General features: G+C 37.9%; 1 protein-coding gene across 3 annotated transcripts in view; it reads left to right on the top strand.

Moving 5' to 3' along the window:
• Positions 1-19739, top strand: part of CTPS2 (CTP synthase 2) — an 83555-nt gene that overhangs the window by 46817 nt on the left and 16999 nt on the right. For all 3 annotated transcript variants that reach the window (XM_061999106.1, XM_061999096.1, XM_061999115.1), the window contains exons 14-16: positions 15747-15843; positions 17792-17847; positions 19485-19581. In XM_061999106.1, coding sequence (XP_061855090.1) covers positions 15747-15843; positions 17792-17847; positions 19485-19581 — 250 coding nt within the window. The remainder of the gene's footprint in view (positions 1-15746; positions 15844-17791; positions 17848-19484; positions 19582-19739) is intronic.

Here is a 19739-nt window from a genome sequence, read left to right as displayed (position 1 = left end):
TTGGGATTATCATTTGTCCTGGCTAATTACTGAGAGCTTGCATGGGGATAGGAAATTGCCATAAAATTGTTAATATTGGTCTTCACTAATGAGAAGGAGGCCCAACAGTTGCCCAAGAGCCTGGGAAAAGTACCAAAGCCTCAATATTGCACAATCTCTAAGCTGAAAAATAAGTTTTGACAAATCAGAGCAGACACGCTGTGCCTGCAAACAACATAGATTGGCAACCATCATTTCTTGCACAGCTTGACTTTGTACAAAACTTTTTTATCTTGTGACAGAAAAATATTCTAAACTTTCTCAGAATAATCCATTTTAAGTAGAGGTAATTAGAGTCTTGCTGTTTCTCTCACTGTGAATGTGAAATTGTAAGTGATGGTGTACAGAAATGAACTCTTTAAAAGCAAATAAATTACTGTTTTTGAACTTCAGTATCATTAGCACTATTATGCTGTGAATATATTTGTGTTAACATCTCCTCACCTGACCTAACTGCTCTTTACCTGTGTTCTCTGAGCTGGAACTTAAGTAATGAGACACCTTTTAATTGTCTCTGTCTTCCTCAGGGGAATTAGAGAGCCAATACTTAAGCCAACAACTGAAAAAAAATATGAAAAGTATTTTGTCATTGAAATTAGTTAATTTCTTCTCCATTCCATCATGTCCTTGCAAACTCAGCAAAACCTGAAATTTGAGTGACAAGGAGAGGACCTTTATTTGAGTTAATGAACTAAAAGGAGAGAACCCCGTTTTCCTCTTGGAACCCAGGTTGAGCTGATGAAGTGTATCTGTGGACTAAGCACACCTGTGGTTATATCACAGGTAGGCAATGTGTGTGTTGTTCTCCAGTGCGTTTCATGGTATTACCTTTACTTAAGAAGAGCACACTGGGTCAGAGCACAGCTCTGTCTACATTAAAGGCCTATTTGGTTCATCACCCGTCTGCCTTGTCGTGTATGAGTGTATCTGTGGAAAAATATAGAACAGGTGTACAGCAATGCTTCCACAATATATTTTCTAATTTCTTACAATTTATAGCTCAGATGTTTTCAAGGCAAGACTGAAAAACCTAACCTACATGGCATAAACTGTGGCCAGCACACACATAAGAAGTGTAACAATAATCCCCTCTATTGTGGTCTGCCTTCCTTTTGTAATTGCTTGTGATGTTGTTTAGCTGTGACGGTTACTGAGTTGAACTGACATCTTCATTGAACTATTTCTTGTAGTCTAAAGGTCTTGTTCCTGAGGGGCTGAGATGAGCTCAAAGCCTGTAACTGTGGTGAGAAACTAAGCTCGTTTTATCCCCTGTGCGTGGCTTTGTATATGATTCTGCTGAGTTTTACCTGATATTTTGATCACTAAGTTTTTGAAGATCCCCCTGTAGTTCTTTGTAGTAAGCCCTCGTCTTTATTACCTTCAGTAAATTAGGTGTCATCAGCAGGCGGTCACTTACTGGTCATTCTTATTTCTTTTTATCAAATAAGTTGAATGTACTATTCCCAGAGTCTTGTTCAGCTCTACTACAAACTTTCCTCCACTGTGAAAAATTACATTTTCTTCTACCCTTGTACTTTTTACTGTATTTTTTATGTGTGAATCCTGTAGCTGTTTAGTTTTTTATAAGAGTCTTAGATGACATGCCTTACATGTCTTTCTAACATCTGTTAGAAATCAAAGTGGACTTTGATTATTAGCAAATCTCCCTTATCCGCTTTTCCTCTAAAGAACTTCAATAGCTAGGTGGCAGACAGACAAACCTGCCTTTACAAAATCTTTGTTGGCAGTATCATAACCTGCAGAGCTGCCCAGGTGCCCCCTACTTCTATGTTTTCATTCAAGGTTTTGCTAGGTTGCCTGAATGGACATCAGGTGTTTCAAACTATAGATCTTTGTGTCTCCATTTGCCGCTTTGGAGTCTTTGGGGACAAGGCTGCTGAGAGGTTATTCAGCACAGTTGCTAGATCAACTATTTCACCCTTCAGTTCCCTCAAAATTGAGTGAATACCACATTTCCAGTGATTTCTTACAGCATTTTGTCTGTTTTGTAAGCGCTTCTTTTAACAGTTCAATTTGAGATGAGTGCATCAGAGTCTCCCATGAAGAAGATTTTTAGCTAGAGCGTGTCTTTGAAACTCCTTGATAATGCACACAAGCAAAATGATCACTTTTTTTTTAATGCCACAGTCATAGCTTCTTTGAGCATGAGTTTTGTGTTTTTTTTTTTTTTTTTAGTTCTCATAGTTGATTAACTTTACAACACCAACATTTTCCCCTTAAATGCAAATGAATGACAATGATTTGTTCTTAGTTATCAATACCTTTTACAAGATCCTTCTCAAATACTTCTTGAATAGTTATTTGGTGTTTGTATATTTAAGTTAAAAGTATTTGTGTTTCTTTATCTCCATCTGATTTAGTTTTTGTGAAAGATACCTTTTTGGTGTTAATTTACCACATTTTTCCTTTCGTAAGGTTTTATTGTATGCTACATTTTCAGGAAGTATTCGAACTTTCCAGTACTTACATAAGGAATTATGTGTAACTAATTGTAAATCAGATTAGGGAGGTTTATGCTATGTTCAGAACAGTCTTCTGGATGAAGTGTGGAAATAGGTGAGTATTTGTCAGTGTTTGATTTAACAAGCAGAGAACATTTATTTTATGGAGGGCTGTATGCCCAACTCTGTGTTGGTAACGCTGCAGTGTGTTTGAGTAGGGTGTCCCTTCAGTATGAGCTATGGATGCTCCACGAGTGGTGTATATATAGTGTTGACAAAGTATGGATGTGGAAGGGCCATTGACAAAACCATTTATACATGTTAGGGCAGAACAGCACTGGTTGCCTTGTGGCTTATATGAGGGTTTCAGGCTGCCACATGTTTTGATGTAATTCTGCATCTGGAATGTTTTGGATCTGGATATGCTCTGCTCACTATAGAGAGGAACACTCAGGTGACTCCCTTAAATTACCTATCTGAAATTTATGCAGCTGGAGTTATGTGAGGTAATTCTCACACACAGGGACTAACTCACCCAGAAGCACTGTGGTAAACTAGTTCCTAACAGTTACCCTGTTTGGCAAGTTAAAAGTGCCACAGTGATCAATGAAAAAAAGTCCCTTAATATTGTGACTATGTCACTGAATATAATGCCTGCAAAGGACCTCATCCACTCTTCTGGCCTCCTAAAAATACCCACACAAACAAGTTTGCAGAAATTGTGTATTTAAAAAAAAAATAGGAAATATGAAGTAGATAACTTGTGTAGTGCAGTTCATATGGTGAGAACTACATGAAATCACCCTGAATATTATGAATGACATCTCCTTAGCAGTTTCGCCTACCTAGATAACTGACTGAATTGCATTAAGGCACTGGCCTTGTTAAAAGCTCACCTGGGAATGTGGGAGTTTCTGTATTGTTAGCTGCCTTGTTTCTGATGTGTAGAAACAAGATTAAATGTCACAGAAATCCTGGTTCTACTAGTTTAAACAAATTGCTTGATCTGCCTTATTTTCTCATACCAAATGGAGGCAATGAAACACAGTTGCCTTTGTGAAGGGGCTTGTTACCTGCAAGGAAAAGGTCTGTGCAGCAGCTGCGGTTCGTAACAGCCTTGTACATATCCAGGAGTGACAACTAAGGTTTATTTAATGAGGTGTGAATGCTCTATCCATTATTTTCAGAACTATGTAATTGTAATTAAAAATAAAGAAAACTATTAGCCAAAGTTATATTTTAAATAAATACTCAGCCCCTCATCAAATTATCTGTTAGAAGCAAGGTAGAAGAGTAATAAAAAGGTTCCCTCAAAAGGAAGACTTTATGATTAAATATAGTTTTATGTTTTCTTATTTCTGTGTTTATTTGTATCCCATTCTTGACTTGAATGTGATAAGATATTCCATACTGTGAAGTTACACACTGAACAACGGAACTGCATTTGCAGTGGATTTGACAGTGGTTCTCTGTAGACCTATGCTTTTTAAATAGAAGTTGTTTCTTGTGCTTTCTGAGTCTTCATTCTGCCATTAAAAACATAAACTATTAGAGGTGCAGGTGAAGGATAAAAATGATTTTTGTGTGGGCACCATTAAACAACTGATTATTTTGCCTCTGTGAGGTTGTAGCTGTTGTGTGGTGCTTTGTATGAGAGCCCACTGTTGTGTTAGCTACACGTTGTGTGATACTGTGCCAGTTGGTGATATGGCCTAGAGCTTTCGCTATGTGGCAATATCTTTTGCTTGTTGCCTGGTAAGCAGTTGTAGCATTTGTGTGGATCACTGCATTATCTGTTGAATTGATCTGTAACTGCCACCCACACTTTTCACAGAGGATGTCTGAATTATGCTGGGTGTGTTCTTGTGATGTCATGCTAATTAAATAAATGCCTACTTGATTTGTGGTGCTATAAAGGTGACACTATCCTATAGATGTTACTTTCTTAGAAACAATATTGGTAAAAGATTTCCTGTAATTGTCCACCATCTTGTTGCTAAATAAGAAATGATCTGAAGGTCCATTTCTCCTCTTCTCTGGCCTTTTTGCTAATGGTTCTCCTCATGCGCACACACACATCCTCTGGGCTTCTCTTTTCTTACTTCTTGTGTGTATGTCTTCCTATCTGATTGTACTTTGAAAGTGTGTATCATATTTGTCTCTAAAAACAAATATGTAGATTTGCAGTTCTGGTTTTATGATCTCTTAGCAAAAAAAGAACTGCACAGGTATGTCTGTGCTATCACATTAACTGTGGACCTTGTAATTGAATCCAAGCATCCTACTGGTGCTTACTGGTGCTTTGTTGGGAGAGGAAGTGATTAACACTTGAGCGCTACCCATGTAGGTTGCATGGATACGACTGATCTAGCCACTTGGCTTTTTAAACACAGTCTGAACTTGATGCCAGGTACCTGTATGAACAATTAAGGAAAGAAAATTCCAAATAATTCTTGTTGTTTGATGTTGAAGGGGTTAATGTGCTAGAGGGAGGATCACAAGGAGTGCAGAATTAAATTAAGATCTAGACAGTGATATTTGTTAGGTTTTTGGAGAAGACAGATAAAACGAGACAGGAAGGCTCCTGTTCAGAAGGAAGACATCGTGCTTTCTACTTGAAATGAAATGCATTTGGACTTTAGGTCATGACTGTTCTACCAGAAATAACATTCTTCCAGGCAAGATGATCTTTGGCCAGCTGAAGCTTTTCTGAGTGGAAGCAGGAAACTATTTAAATGAAATGTAGAACATGTGATGTAAAGCATCCCTGAAATGGCTGGCAAGGGTAATTAAGGTAATTAGTCTCTGCTATGATATGAATATATGTCATTCTTTTTGGTTTTCTGAAGCTGATGAGATGTGTATTGATGTTGGAAAGACAGTAATGAAAATGCCAAAGTACTTTTTTGCAAGATAACTGGTTAGACTTGTATCCTTGTAATTGTCTGCCTGTGTTGCCTTTTCTTTTTTTTTGTTGTGTTCTAATATAGAGTATTTTTAGGAAATTGTAGAATTGAAAGTCATTGCCTTGATTACCATTATATGATATCCAGCACTTGATTTAGTTCTTCCAGTTGTCCAGCTGAAATAAGAAATATCATGATGTATGTGTTGGAGGGAGCATAACAACTGATGGAAATAATCTCTGCTACTGCTGTTGACTTCATGAGGGAAAGACGATCCCATTACCTGTTGCTGGAGAGCATTCCAGAGGACTAGATGTGCATTCTGTATGCCTAATAATTTATCCAGCATACAGATTATTCTGTAACTTAGGAAAAGTTACAGGCATGAAAGACCAAATAAGCCAAGGTACTTTTATAGTCTTGGCCATGCCATGGAAGACAAAAAGTGGTAGTTAAAATTGAAGTGGTTGTGCCAGAGGCTTTCTGCCTCAACATTCCTTGTTATAGTATGTCTGTTCTGCCACCAGTCCATAAGGCTATCATTACTAGAATGTGTCAAATTAGTAAATGAAATGTGAAGACCACTAAGTAATGTGGTGGTCAACTTTGGTTCTATAAATCCTTTCATTTAGTATGGTTTACTGTGAGGAACAGAATGTTACCAGATAGTAGAAGTGAGGGAACTGGCATGACATTTAAAGAGGAGTTAAGCCAAACCAGGAGCTTCCAAAGAAGAAGTGAGAAGGGCAATACAAAGATGCATATAAAATACTTTGAAATATTTATATAGTAGATAGATAAGTTACTTTAGAATAGAATCATAGAATGGTAGGGGTTGGAAGGGACTTTTAGAGATCATCTAGTCCAACCCCCCTGCAGAAGCAGGGTCACCTAGATCAGGTCGCATAGGAACATGTCCAGGCGGGTCGTGAAGACCTCCAGGGAAGGAGACTCCACAACCCCTCTGGGCAGCCTGTGCCACTGCTCCGTCACCCTCACAGTGAAAACTTTCGCATGCACTGTGTTGTTCCTGGTTGTGATCTTTTGTGAGATGATGTTTTAAAATGCAAAAATGAAAACGAAGAAAAGAAGGGGATGGAAGGTGGAAAGAAGCATGACTATACTGTAAATTAGTATGAGAACTACTCTAGCCTTCATTATCTACATCTATCTTAGTTTCTCCAAAGTTACAGCTTAAATGTAAAAGAAGAGTTGAAAAGAAAATAGACTTGCTTATCAGGACAAATTGCTTCAATTAAAGGTTACAGTTGTCATGAGCTGGTTGATTTGTGTGGTTTCGCAGAGTGGACTCAACTGAGATGCTTGTTAAGAAATTAGATTGGCACAAGATTTTGGCAGTGTGAGCAGAGTAACATTTACTTTCACAACTGTCTGAAGTTGTCTACAACTTCAAACTTTTTTTTTTAATTTCAAAGATACACGACCTGCAAAATACCATAAGGTAGTTTAACATGTTTGCTCAGCAGTGTCTTACTTTGCCTTTACTTGGGATCTTGGATTGGATTATGTTTGTGGGGTTTTTTTTTTTGTTTTTACAATTTAGAGTTTAACATTAGGGATTTTTTTCTGAATAAACATATTAATTTTCTATCTATCCAGCTGATCTTCATAAAATGATCAAGTATCATAGAAGCTAATTTAGCTCAGCTAGCAGAGAGTTCTCTTTTCATGTAGAAATGATAGATTTTAAATTCTGATGTCTGATTTGAAAGATAATCAATCAGTTATTAAACTCATGGCCTGCCACAGATCTTCAGGCATAATATGAAGCATGATATCCTAATTGGAAAGAACGGTGTACTGGGCTGATTCCTACATATGTGTAGTACAGAAATCCTTATGGAGCTAGAATCCTTTATTTCTGTTCCATTTATTTACGCTAAATTCTAAATAAGATATTTTATAGTGGCTGTATCAAGCAATGTGATCGTATTTTTTTCCCCTTTGGTTTAAAACATCAATTTAATACTTTACAAATATACAGTAACTAAAGCTAGTTGGTGAAATCTTCTTTAACTGCATGAAGTTGCCAATCTCAGTGAAGCATGTGTTGTCAGATAACATAAAAATGATTTATCAGGCTGAACTGCAGGTATTATAAAGCCATTTCTCTTAAACCATAAGTTAAACCACTAAAAATAGCTATGTTTAGGATATGACTGATGTGGATTTCGAGCTCTAGATAGCATTTACACTTCTTTCTTTTGAGAGTAGAGCTCTTAATTGAAAACAGTCTCTTTTTCAATTTCAAAGTACAGTATTCCACCATTTCATTATTTTTTTTCCTATTCAAATAGCTATCCTTTTGTTTGGATGCTTTTCCATCTCAAAGAAATAAAAGTAAAAGTCCACATATATTTGATTTCCATTGCAACAACTGTTGTATTTTAGCATGTGCACACACAATTTCAATAAATTTGTGGCAAACACGATTCTGTACCTCTCTTGGCAGGCCTGAAAAAGGAGGAGGGCCTACAAAACATAATTAGTAACAAATGCTGATGATTTGCTCTTCAGATTAGCATTTGAGAGAGGTTACTCAAAATAAGTCTTTCAACTGATCCAGGACCTTTCTTCTCCACTCTGAAGTTAACTGGGAAGTTTTACAAAACAAAAGTACCTTGCAACTAGAATAAAAATGAAAATAGAGCAATCTGTAATTTTCTACTGGCTGCCTACTCATTTCCTTTTTAAAAGAAATGAGTAATTTTCTGCGTCTCTGATCATGAAGTACAAACCACCACTAGGCAGATTTGGAAGGTGGACAGGATGTTGGACTGATTGGTGACACCATTCTGTGAGATGGATCAGTGGTTGGAATCCAAGCAGTCTTACTCCAAGTGTGGGAGTGGTGTAATTACGTTAAGGAAATAGAATGGAAAACAGATGCTAGTTTTCCTCATCTTCTCTGTGAGTATATTGATTTTTCTGGCATAGGAACAGAATTTCATAAAGAAATGCTAGGTGTCATGGCTTTGTGAAGAGTTGTTTTTGCTGGGTAGCAGGGGGAAGGGGTTGTAGTGCAGGCCTGGTGAAATGTTCTTGGACTTTCCTTGGACTTTCCTGTGGCTCTGAGGTTCAGACCCACCTCTGGCCCGGCTGGGCCAATCTGATGCCTCTGCAATCACTATTTAAGGATGGAAATTTGAAGTGAGAGGAGGTGGAAGAATGGTACAAGATGGAGATGACTATGTGGACCTCCCAGTCAGAGAAGGAGGAGGGAAGGAGGAGCAACAGACCAGAAACCCTTCTGCAACCCGTGACAAGAATGCAGGCTGTACCCCTGCAACCCATGGAGGGCAATGGCAGGACTGAGAGCCACCAGCAGCTCCAGGTGAGTGTGCCTGGATGGGCAGGAAACTGTGTGATGAGGAGGCCATGACACAGGCTGTGCTGGAGAACCTGCACACCACAGAGATGCGCAGAAGGCAGGGAGGAGCTGCAGCCTTTGGGATGAGTGCACATCAGAGCGGCATGTGCAAGTCTGTCTGGCCTGTGAGGGACCCTGCAAAGGAGCAGGACCGACAAGGAGTCCGCCTGCCTTGAAGAGAGACAAATGTTAGAAGCCATCAGGAAAGGACTGACTGAAACTCCCATTCCCTGCCCCTCTGAGCTGTTCAGAGGGGGAGGAGATAGACACTGGGATCAAGGCTGTGAGACGGGGAAGAGAGGAGGGGTGTGGGGAAGGTGGTCTGAAAGGGCTGGTTGTGCTCTTCATCACTGTACCACTCTGATGTTTTCTGTTTGTTATGTTTTGGAGTTTTATGGTTTTTTGATTGGTGGTGAATTAAATTATTTTCTGTTTTCTTCCCCAAGTTAAGTAGGCTTACATGTTTGTCCAGGACCATAAGCAGCAATTAAGCCCTCCCTGTCCTTCACCAGATCCGAAGTCTGTGGTACTTAGGTCTGATTGTGGTCTTTTGTCCCTGGATGGGCCTAAACCATGACACTAGGATAGTTCCGATCATGTTACTGAACATTGTCTGAAAGCTCATAGCAGAAATTATCCTCAGTGAAGGTCTGGATTAGTGATCACTTGAAGTAAATTATTTTCCTTCTGTCTAGCTGAAGGCAGAGATACCTGATAATGGTTCTGACTAACGCTACCTAGTTAGTGAATAAGAAATGAAATGGATGGTTGCTCATGCATAACTCAGGGTGGAAGAAGTACAGAACATTGTGGACAATTTTAAGCGTAAAACATGTCAATCTCATGTTATCTAGGCTACTTTGCATAGCTTAGCTAATGTGACTGAGTCTTCCATGGAAGTTACCTGTAGGATAAAATAAAGACACCATGAGGCATACTATGGTTTAAACAATCTGGGACTGTGATTCGATCTGTCTCGTCTTTGTGTCTTGAGTGCTAGATGAAGAGAACACCAGGCTCTCTCTCCCCCTCTAGGGTCTTTCTTCTGCTTTAGAATACTCAGAGACACAGACTTGCTTCATGCCTTCCTTCTGATGTACCTCATGTGGATTTAAGTTAATTTGGTAAGGGCAAATTTCACTAACTGCAATTTCAGTTGGAGAAGTACATTTCAAAGGCAGTAACAATGTTCTGATTTTTCAGTAGACTTGTGTGGTAGGAAGACAAGTTAGAGACATGCTGGTCTTTGCAAAATTAAATTAGGATTTGGTCATTAATGTGAGCTGCACCAGTGCAAAGCTCGAGAACACTCTTCCACTTATTTTAAATATTCAAGTATGTGGCAAATCCTGCATTTCCTGGCATGACTTGACTGACACTCCAGTATATTTCTATAGCACTATTTGTTTCTTTTGCTAACACGAACAATCTGAAAACTTCTGCTTGATTGAGTCCTTAAGCTGACACGTGGTTGTAATAACTGGAAAGAGTTCTAAAACACTATTAAGCAATATCTATATAGGTTTTGCATATCAACATCTCCATTAACTTTCTCAGTTCACTGCACTATGTAGATGAGTGAGTAAGCACTATTAGAAAAAGAAGGTACACCCTTTATGACTTTTTCTAAAAAAAAAATGTTATAAACCATTCTGTACCAGAATTTGTACTTATTCAGGCAAAATCCTTCTTAGAGAGTCTTTATGTTTTAATGAAATAAGTGCTCTAGGGCAACTACCAAATTCTAAAATAAGAAACTAAAAAATCTCTGAAAAAAAAAAAACAGATTGCTTAAACTGGAAAATGGTTGACAGGAACATACTATGGGAATTTAAGAGCTTAAGACATTTAAACTGGTATTTGTTGGAATATTTGGGCATTGTTTTGTAGTTTAATGAAGAGAGTGCAGCACAGGGTTTTTCAAGCTGGTTATTCATATCACTGTGTTGCTGCATGGATTAGCTGTTGATGATTTCTGCTTTGATCTTATACATAATGGTAGTCATCTCTTTGAAAACAAACATTACTTCAGTCAGAATAATGGAACACCTAATAGTCTGAAATCTGCCAGCGCCTTGTGGCAGCTAGTTCTATTCTTGAGGGCAGAGTGCTTTAGATAGGTAGGCAATGATGAGATTTGCTTGGAACTAGGATATCTTTGGGGAACAAGAAGGTAAGGGGTTCTGTCAGATATGTGATTCTTGCACTTTTTTTTACGTAACTGAAAATATTAAAACCCTGGTTTTGAATTAATGAGGAAAGAGTATCTTTACTTTTTAAGTTGGAAGCTGTCAGTACCACTCTTAGTGATACAACTGACATTTTTTTCTTTAAAATATTTTTACTATTGTTCCTAAAATATTAGTATTGACATCCTATTTGTAGGTGACTGGATCTGTTTACTGATGAACTTGTGATTGAAACAGATGAGAACAAATATAGCAAGTACTGACAAATCCTGCAGAGATGTGTTGGAAGAGGCAGTAAAAGAATGTGTTCCTCTAGTCTGGGTCGAGTCCTTGTCATTTTGTGCTGCTGGGTTTTTTTCATAACTATGTTCAGCAGGGATTAATATTCGTCAGTACCTGTCACTCTATTCGCTGTTCCTGTCAGCTTTCCCTCTACCTGCCTCTCGTATTCTGAGTGTCTTGCAGCCTCTTTTCAGTGTTCAATTAATCTTTAGAGTTGGGGCTTCTTCTGATGTTTTTATCAGCACTTACACGTATAGCAGTTTCTTTCAGCAATGACAAATCATTTCCTTATCAGACAAGTGCAGAGTAAAGGCAAAAAGCCTAAAAACCTGCTTTCAAAGCTAACTTGCGAGTTGTTCAAATCAAGTAATGCTCTCTTCTCTCCCTCCATGCCTTCCCACCGAACCCCACCAGCCCCCAAAAAACCCCTAACCTCCAAACCGATGTCACGTCTGTGCCTTCACCTACTATGCCCAAAGTGACCAAAGTAGATGTATTTCTCCAAAGGGCATTGCAGGATGTAAGGGAAAACAAACACAAACTTAATGGCCCTGACTTGATTACTAAAATGATAGGTGTTAGGTTTTCTGGGCCTTCATTGCTTTCTGGTTGAATGTATGGCTTGAGAGATTTTCTCATTAGCTTTTATATGTTTCCTGACAACAATGAAACAATCCAAGTAGTAGATTCCTGAAAAAAGATTGCAATTCACAGGTAGTTAAAGTCACTATTCATCAGTTGCATGATTTAATGCCGATTAGGCTGTTTTATATCCAGAATGCGCTTCGTGTTATGTCAGTATGATTCATTATTTATTTCATGTTGGCTCTCTGGTGTATAATACGTGATCTCTGAAAAATTCCTGTAGTGTTGGCAGTTTTCAGAGATTTGGGTAAGACTGACCCAATTAATACCTTATTCTCTTCTTATATCCTCCCTACTAATGCTTTTTTGTTGCTTGTGGTGCCTGTTGTTCTGTGCTGTTCTCTGCTCTTCAAAGAACTAATGCATAGTAAGAGCTGATTTATTCTGTGGTAGGAAGCATAAGCTCTTTGAAGAATCTATTCAGTTGTACAGTTGTTCAACATAACTACCACTTGAAGGTTTGTCTTTTATCTGATCAAATGAATTCTGTAAAATATGGAAAAATTTTCCATAATTTGAGTTGCTTTTCTGATGTTTATTACCATCCTTGGGCTATAGGGCAGCAGTGACACTTAGCTTTCAAAAGCTTCTTGCACAGACTTTGTTGCAGAGAAGCTCAACTAACATGTAAACATTGAGGATTGTGCTGTGATAGTTGCTGAAGTTGATCAGAGCCACAAAGCATATCAAAAAGGAAGATTTAGTGTCAGAATAGCTCTGAGAGGGTATTTCATAGGTATTACGTCGTACTACTACAAAAATTATTATTTGAAGCCTTGTCTATTTTCTTACTATCTATAAACCTAAAAATCTTAGGGCAGTTGGAGAGCTAGCATAGCAATAATAAAACACACACACACACACACTCACACACACAAAGCTGCTTGATATTGAAACTCAATACAGCTGTCATATTGACAGTAAATCTGTGACAGGTAGAAATAAGATTGAACAGTTCTATCATGCCCTGTTTCTTAAACACTTGAATTTAAGACTTAGCAGACATTAGTGAAAGTTTTAAGGGTTGGATTCTCTTCCAAATGTGTGTCCCTGACCACATTAACCTAACTGTTGAGAGAAAGAAGCAGGCCTTATAGAAGACAAAGATTAATTGGTGAAAAATGGAATCTTTGTTGGACTTGCAGTCCCATGTTGAGTTCTGACCCAAAGGATGGCAGACACCCTTAACAGAGCAGAGAAAGTTACGCTTTCACACCTTGGCATCCAAGGCCATTATCTAGAGTTTTAGTGGGACTTCTGAGAATCTGATGTTTCTTTTCACCTGCTGAAAGTACAAAGAGCTGAGGGTGTGACCATAACCTGTTTAAACTGATATGTTCTCTTTAATGAACAGGAGACCATCTATTTTTTAACCGAATGTTTTTGACTCTTCCTGGAGAGCACATTTACGCACAGTCAATTAGTGAAATCTGCTATGGATTGCACTTCATTTAGAGGCAGTGTTTTAATTGAGACATTTAAGAACTGAGCAATGTTCTTCAAGAAGTTACCATCCCACTCATTGCATCCTCATGTTTCCTTCTATTTATGGCATTACGCTCAAAATGTTGTGGTAGAGAAGAATGTCTTAGTATAGCAAATACCGAAAAGTGAGAATAGTGAAATCTATCTTTTTTCTGAGGATAGAGGGAACCCCAAGCACCTGGATATTGCTGTCATTCAGTTAGCAAAGTTTGACCAAAACATCCTGCTCTGAATTTTTAGGATGAAAATGAGGTTAGGTATTTAGGTGCTTCATACACTTTTGAAAATGAAGAAATGTCTAATATTGACCTAAGCCTTCAAACCTAGGCAAACTCAAACAAATGAGCAAAAAAAACCCCTCACTGTTTTTCTTGTCAGCTGCAAATCAAATATTCATTAAACAGCTCTTAAAGTGAAATCTTGAAGAGAATCATGTACTTGAAGTACTTGACAGCTGCTAGTTTCCTTTTCATCTCCTTGTGACAAGAATCAGAACAACTTTATTATAGATGTAGGCAGGTAACAAATGTCTCATGGACATTTTGCGTTTGATTTCAGAGGGTCAGAGTGACATAGACACCCAGTCTGCTATATACATTCTAACTCCTTTTTGATGACCTGTGGGGTTTTTTGGTGGCCACTACTTCAGGAAAAAAATGAAAATAAATGGAAGGAAATAAAGTCAAAGCAGACAATCTCATAATTTTTTTTTTTAAGTAATAAGGATTCAATGAATGATTTTTATTTTTTTCTTTAAATTGAGTTTATGGGGTTTTTTCTTAGCTGAATGTGCTGCATAGTCCTCACTTTCATGATTTGAAAGGTAATTAGAGGATTTGTAATATCTCACTGGTTTGATCACAACTCCTGTGTGTGACATTTTATAATGAGGATATAGCTTATAAATAATGTTTTGAAGGTATAAGGTTATGCAGAGATAATTGCACAGCTGAAATACATTGGCAGAAGGCCAAAGGCTAAGCACTTTCCACCATCCCTTCTAAATTGAATAAGTTCACTTTATGAAGTGTATCATCAGAAATTGTTTTCATTACTCCCAGAGGGCAAATTAAGGTTAATAAAAATCCAATTCCAGATTATTAATATTTGTATTTTTAGAACCTTTCTTTATCAATTACATTCCTCACTGACTATGTATACGTGAATACAAGTATGTGGGTCATAGTTTCAGAGCATGTGTTTTGAACTGTTTCACCTCACTGAGACAGACTTCTTTTAAACACAATTGCAAGACCCAGCAGGATTTTTCCAACTGAGCAAAAGCAAATGTACTCCTTCCACTAAGATTTGGTTTCTCACGTCCCTCGAATCTCAGCATCCTGGATTCCACTTGACCCACATAGCAGCCGTCTTTCGCTTCAGTCGTCAAACCCAGTATTTGTATATTCTCTCTTTAAATATTACATGAAGTAGCATCCTCTTCATACAAGGCAACCCAGTGTTTTTGTGGATTCTCAGGCAATCTGAGAAACACTTTAGTAAAGATAAATTAAGGGGGAATGTTTTGCCATTTTCTGCCTGTGATGAATTAGTTGCATATATAATCTGAAATAGAAAATGTATGTTGGAGCCACCTCTTTACTACTCTGCTTTTACGACATTAGATTACAGTCTTGTTATAAATGCTGTCTCTTCACTCTGATGCTCCATACCCATCTCCTCTCCCCACTTCCCAGAAAAAAAAGACTTCTGCTGTCTTGGTAAGACAGCTCTTTCTGCCTGGTAGTATAAGGAGGAATATAGGGTATAAAGAACAGTATAAGAAAGGGCCTAATGTACAGGAATATTTACCAGGATAATCTTTCAGCCTCTCTCATTGGGTGGTTCAGGGACTTGCTTTTTCAGAGATAGTGTCTCTATTGCTTGGTGATTTTTTTAATGTATGAATTTATCAGTTTTATCAGTGCTTCTATAGCAACAAGAATAGATTTTGGCAAAATTATCCTACTGTTAATGTTTTAATCCACTCAAGAGCAGTGGTCCGCCTGTCCTTCATCGTCCTGGAAAGAGCTGGTCTCTGTCAGTATCTGTTTTAAAAGAAGGATTTTTTTCACCCTCAAATTACAGAATTAATAAATTGCTATTGTTGATTTAAACATTAAATGAAAAAAAGTTTCACACCAGTTAGGTAATATCTTCAGTCTATTACAATCCTAATACTGAGGACAAAGCACTAAGAAGACAAAAGAGAAGTCATAATTGGGAATACTTGGAGGAAGATTAAATAATGTCACCGTTTATAAATCTCTGCAACCTGTATTATAGTGGTTGCATTTTTTTTCCTTTTTGTTGGATGAAACAATGTTTAAACAGTTTTTCTCCACAGGTTATTGACATGCCAGAGCACAATCCTGGAGATATGGGTGGAACAATGAGACTGGGGAAGAGAAAAACTGTTTTCAAAACACAAAATTCTGTGTTAAGTAAGTTACATTTCTGCTGTTGTGACTTGTTTTTTTGATAGAAACTCTGTTACATGGCAAAGCAAAAATGCCAAAGCATGTTTTGTTAAAGGGCTATAACCTCAAGTAAGCAGCTGATTGACAGCTTCGCTGAGCTTATTCACTCTGGTCCTATTCTGTTCCCATATACATTTACCCAGGATCAAAATATAAAGAATGACAGACACCTTGGAAGTCCCAGTGAAAAGGTCAGTTAGGGTCTTATGCTTTAAATAAGCAATTAAAGCCTTTTCTTCCTATTTTCTTTATGAATGAAATGAGAGAACGTGTGAATTCGGGCTTTTCTTGTTCTACTCGGTAAGCTTTTCTGGCCTTGCTGCCTCAGTCCTCGTCTTTGTTTTGACAGTGTTTGCTAGTTTGTATCCTAATTATATCCAGAGCCTGCCTAACTACAGTTTCTGATCCAGCACTGCCCTAGGCCTAGCCCAGCCCTGGAAACAGTCTTGTTTTGGGAGTGCAAATTATTTGTTGGAGGAAGGTGATTTGCTGTAACAGGGTGCTTCAAAAGGCAAAATAGAAAAGCAAGATAAAAGCAACCAGAATATAGAAAAAAATGATTCCATTTGATCTGTATGTACTTTAACATTGACGTAATCCTTGTCTTCTGTTAATCAGCCTGTTACACTCTAGTAATATGACACTGCAGATTTGTAAAAACTTGGTTTCTTGTCCATCAATTAGATATGGACCTATTTGTTATATTGCCTTGCCCTTGACATTGATATGAGTTATTATTATGTTTACCAGTGTTGAAAGTATCCTCGGGATTCTTCTGAACTTTTAAAAATGATGTCTACTTCAACAGGAGACCAAATTGTAATACAAGTGCACATTTAATGAAAAAAATCGGACTCCTTTGACAATGTCCATGCTGGTGATCTGACTGACCTGAGTGATACGTGACTTAGGTGTGATATAGAGATGCATATCACAATGGTCCTTTGCGACCCTTAAGATTCTGTGACCTAAGCAGTTGTCAGAAATGTTAATAAAAATTAATGTGTATTGTAACTCCTGACTGGTATTATGAGTTGTTTAGATGGCCATGTTTATCAAAGACTCATAGAAAGCTCTGGTAGCTTATTCGTGAAATCCGATTGCTGTTTCTAATGTTTCACAGTTTGATTGGAAATTATGATTTTGAAAAGGTGGTTCCTTAAAATTAACACACGTACCACTTTTTGTTAAACGGCAGTACTATCACTTTACAATTTTTGAGATCTTCTTGGCAGTGTGATTCTTATACCCACCCCTAAGTGAGATAGTAATCCTAATGGTGCTAGGATAAATTGAGAGCAAAATTCAAGCCGTGACTGAGATAGATATATGATTTAATTCTGGTTTACTGCATACCTCTAATGTACTCCTTGTTGTTCTGGCACGTAGAATGTTCCTGATTAGGTTCAGGGGACTGCAAGAGTCATTTGGGTAATGAGATTGGGCAAACAGAAAAACAATATTCTCTGTTTGTCACTGGAGGTACTATGCCAGCTGCCGTGCATAACCTATTAAAATGGAACAGATGCTACTAAAAGGCTTCGTTCACTGCACCTTTGCATACAACTGTTCTAAAACCCTGAAGGGATTTTATCTTGTGTGTTCACTCAACACTTTTTAGTTTATTTTGGGCTTTATAATTTAAATTAGTTTCAGTGTAACCTTCAGATTGTAGTCTACCTAAGCTATTTCTGATCAAGCCATGTCGAGTATTAAGTCCTGAATAAATTCAGGTAGCAGTAAATTAAAGAAACTAGTCATCACTCAGAAAAACAGAAAGCTGGAGTGAGATGGTTAATGTTCTGTTATGTTTAATTTGTGAAATTTCTGTGAGATTTGAGTTACAAGAAATAGTTGTAACAACTATTAAAGCAACACATTAGCATTACTTTCTTTTTTGTTATATATTCAGGGAAACTTTATGGTGATGAAACATTTGTAGAGGAGCGACACAGACATCGATATGAGGTAAGCACTGCTAATATACTTTGTACTCGAAAGTTAAACCTTAAGCAAGTTGTATTTCTCTTGGTAAGCATGATTCTCCTTAATGCTAATGGATTATTTCTTGCATAAACATAATCCAAAATTCGGTAATGGTTAGGTAATATAATTGAGATCAAAAGGAACCTTTGTAAGTCTTCTGGTCCAGCTCCCCATTTGATGTTTAGGTAACTTCAAAATTAGATCAGACTGTTCAGGATTTTGTCCTACTGAGGTTTGAATCTCTCTGAAGAGAGAGATTCTGCAACATCTTTTGACAATCTGTTCCAGTGCTTAACCACTTTGTTGTGACTCTTCTTTTCCCTTATGTCTGATAGCACAGTGCCTTGGGCAGTTTATCTTTTATCTCAATCTTGTGCTGTGCACTTCTGAGCAGAGTCCAGCTCAGTCTTGTTTATAACATCCTATTAGGTAGGTGAAGACAGCAACAAGATCCACTCTGCCTTCTCTTCTCTGGGCTGAAAAAATCCAGCTCATTGAGTCTCTATGTTGCATGTATTCCAGCCCCCTAACCACCCTGACTGGACCTCCTGTGGACACACAACACTTTGTCAGTCTCTTTCTTGTCCTGAAACTAGACACAGTGTGGAAGAAGGTGTTCTTGCAAGCGTTCAATAGAGAGGAATGGTATATTGTTTCTGTGGTAGAGAAGGTGCAGTGTCTTAGCAAAATGAGAGACTGACATCAGAGATTACCTGATTTGACTGCCTGTGAAATATTTGAAGGACAAAGCCTTACAATCCTTAATTGCATTGCTCCTTGGCTGATTTAGCTTGTTTAAAGGCTCAGATTATGTTCAGGTAGTTCAGTCAAAATGTAGGTAGACTTGAGGCATCTACAACCTGGAGGCTAATTCAGATCATTCACTTCCTACCATCCAACTCTGTAAGCTTCTTATATAGATCCATTCTTCTGTTTGGAAACATGTGAACAAAGATGTCTGTGTACATTCAAAATCCCGTCATTCCTAGAGTTATCTCAGAGTTAGTTCAGAAGGGGCTCAACTCCAGTATCTTCATAGGGGCCTGAGCTATGATATGTGTGCATGCTACAAACTGTTTCAGACAATGTAAAGTTTCCTTAAAAAGCTGGGAGGAGATTGTGATGGTGGTAAAGGTGCTCAGAGCCTGAGTATTAACTGTGTGTTTAGAACATCATGACGGGAATGATAACTGGTATAGTTCACTGCAGAGCTCCTCAGTTTGAAGGAGGAGCTGAAACACAGGTTGTGTCATAACCACTGAAATGCAGGGCTTAAAGAGGAGGTCAGTCTTTATACCTGCCGTAGTGTCGCATTTAAAAAATGAGGCATGAAAACTGCTCATAATCAGGAGGACAACAAGCAGAAGGGGCTCTGACTTTAATCTTAAATATTAAGTAGTAAGTTTAAAAATTACTGTTTAATTTCTTATTATGTCAGAATACCCACTTTTACAAATTTATACCGGAGAGTTAAAATAAGAAAGCAAAAGTTCCCAATTCTGTTCTCAATTCTCTTTGTTCTTCTAAACATACTAAAAGCATTGCAATTAGCTAATACTCTTTGTGAAATAAAAGAATAAATAGAACTGCAATTATTATTACTACTTTCAATGTTTCAGGTGAACCCAGAATTGACTCACTGCTTTGAAGAGAAAGGTTTGAAATTTGTTGGCCATGATACGGAAGGGAACAGAATGGAAATTATTGAACTGGAGAGTGAGTGCCTTACTTGTCTGTAGTACTTTCTGAACCTATTAAAACCACATACACATTGTTAACTGGCATGTAGCCACAATACTTAGCTGACATAGCCAAGATCATGTTGAGGGGATACTGCTGACTCCACCTGTGTATCACAATGGGCAAAGATTCAG

Source organism: Colius striatus, chromosome 1, assembly GCF_028858725.1.
Source record: "Colius striatus isolate bColStr4 chromosome 1, bColStr4.1.hap1, whole genome shotgun sequence".
In the NCBI taxonomy this organism is placed as follows: domain Eukaryota; kingdom Metazoa; phylum Chordata; class Aves; order Coliiformes; family Coliidae; genus Colius; species Colius striatus.
The sequence above is the reverse complement of the archived record's forward strand: the minus strand, read 5'-3'. Positions and strand labels throughout refer to the sequence as shown.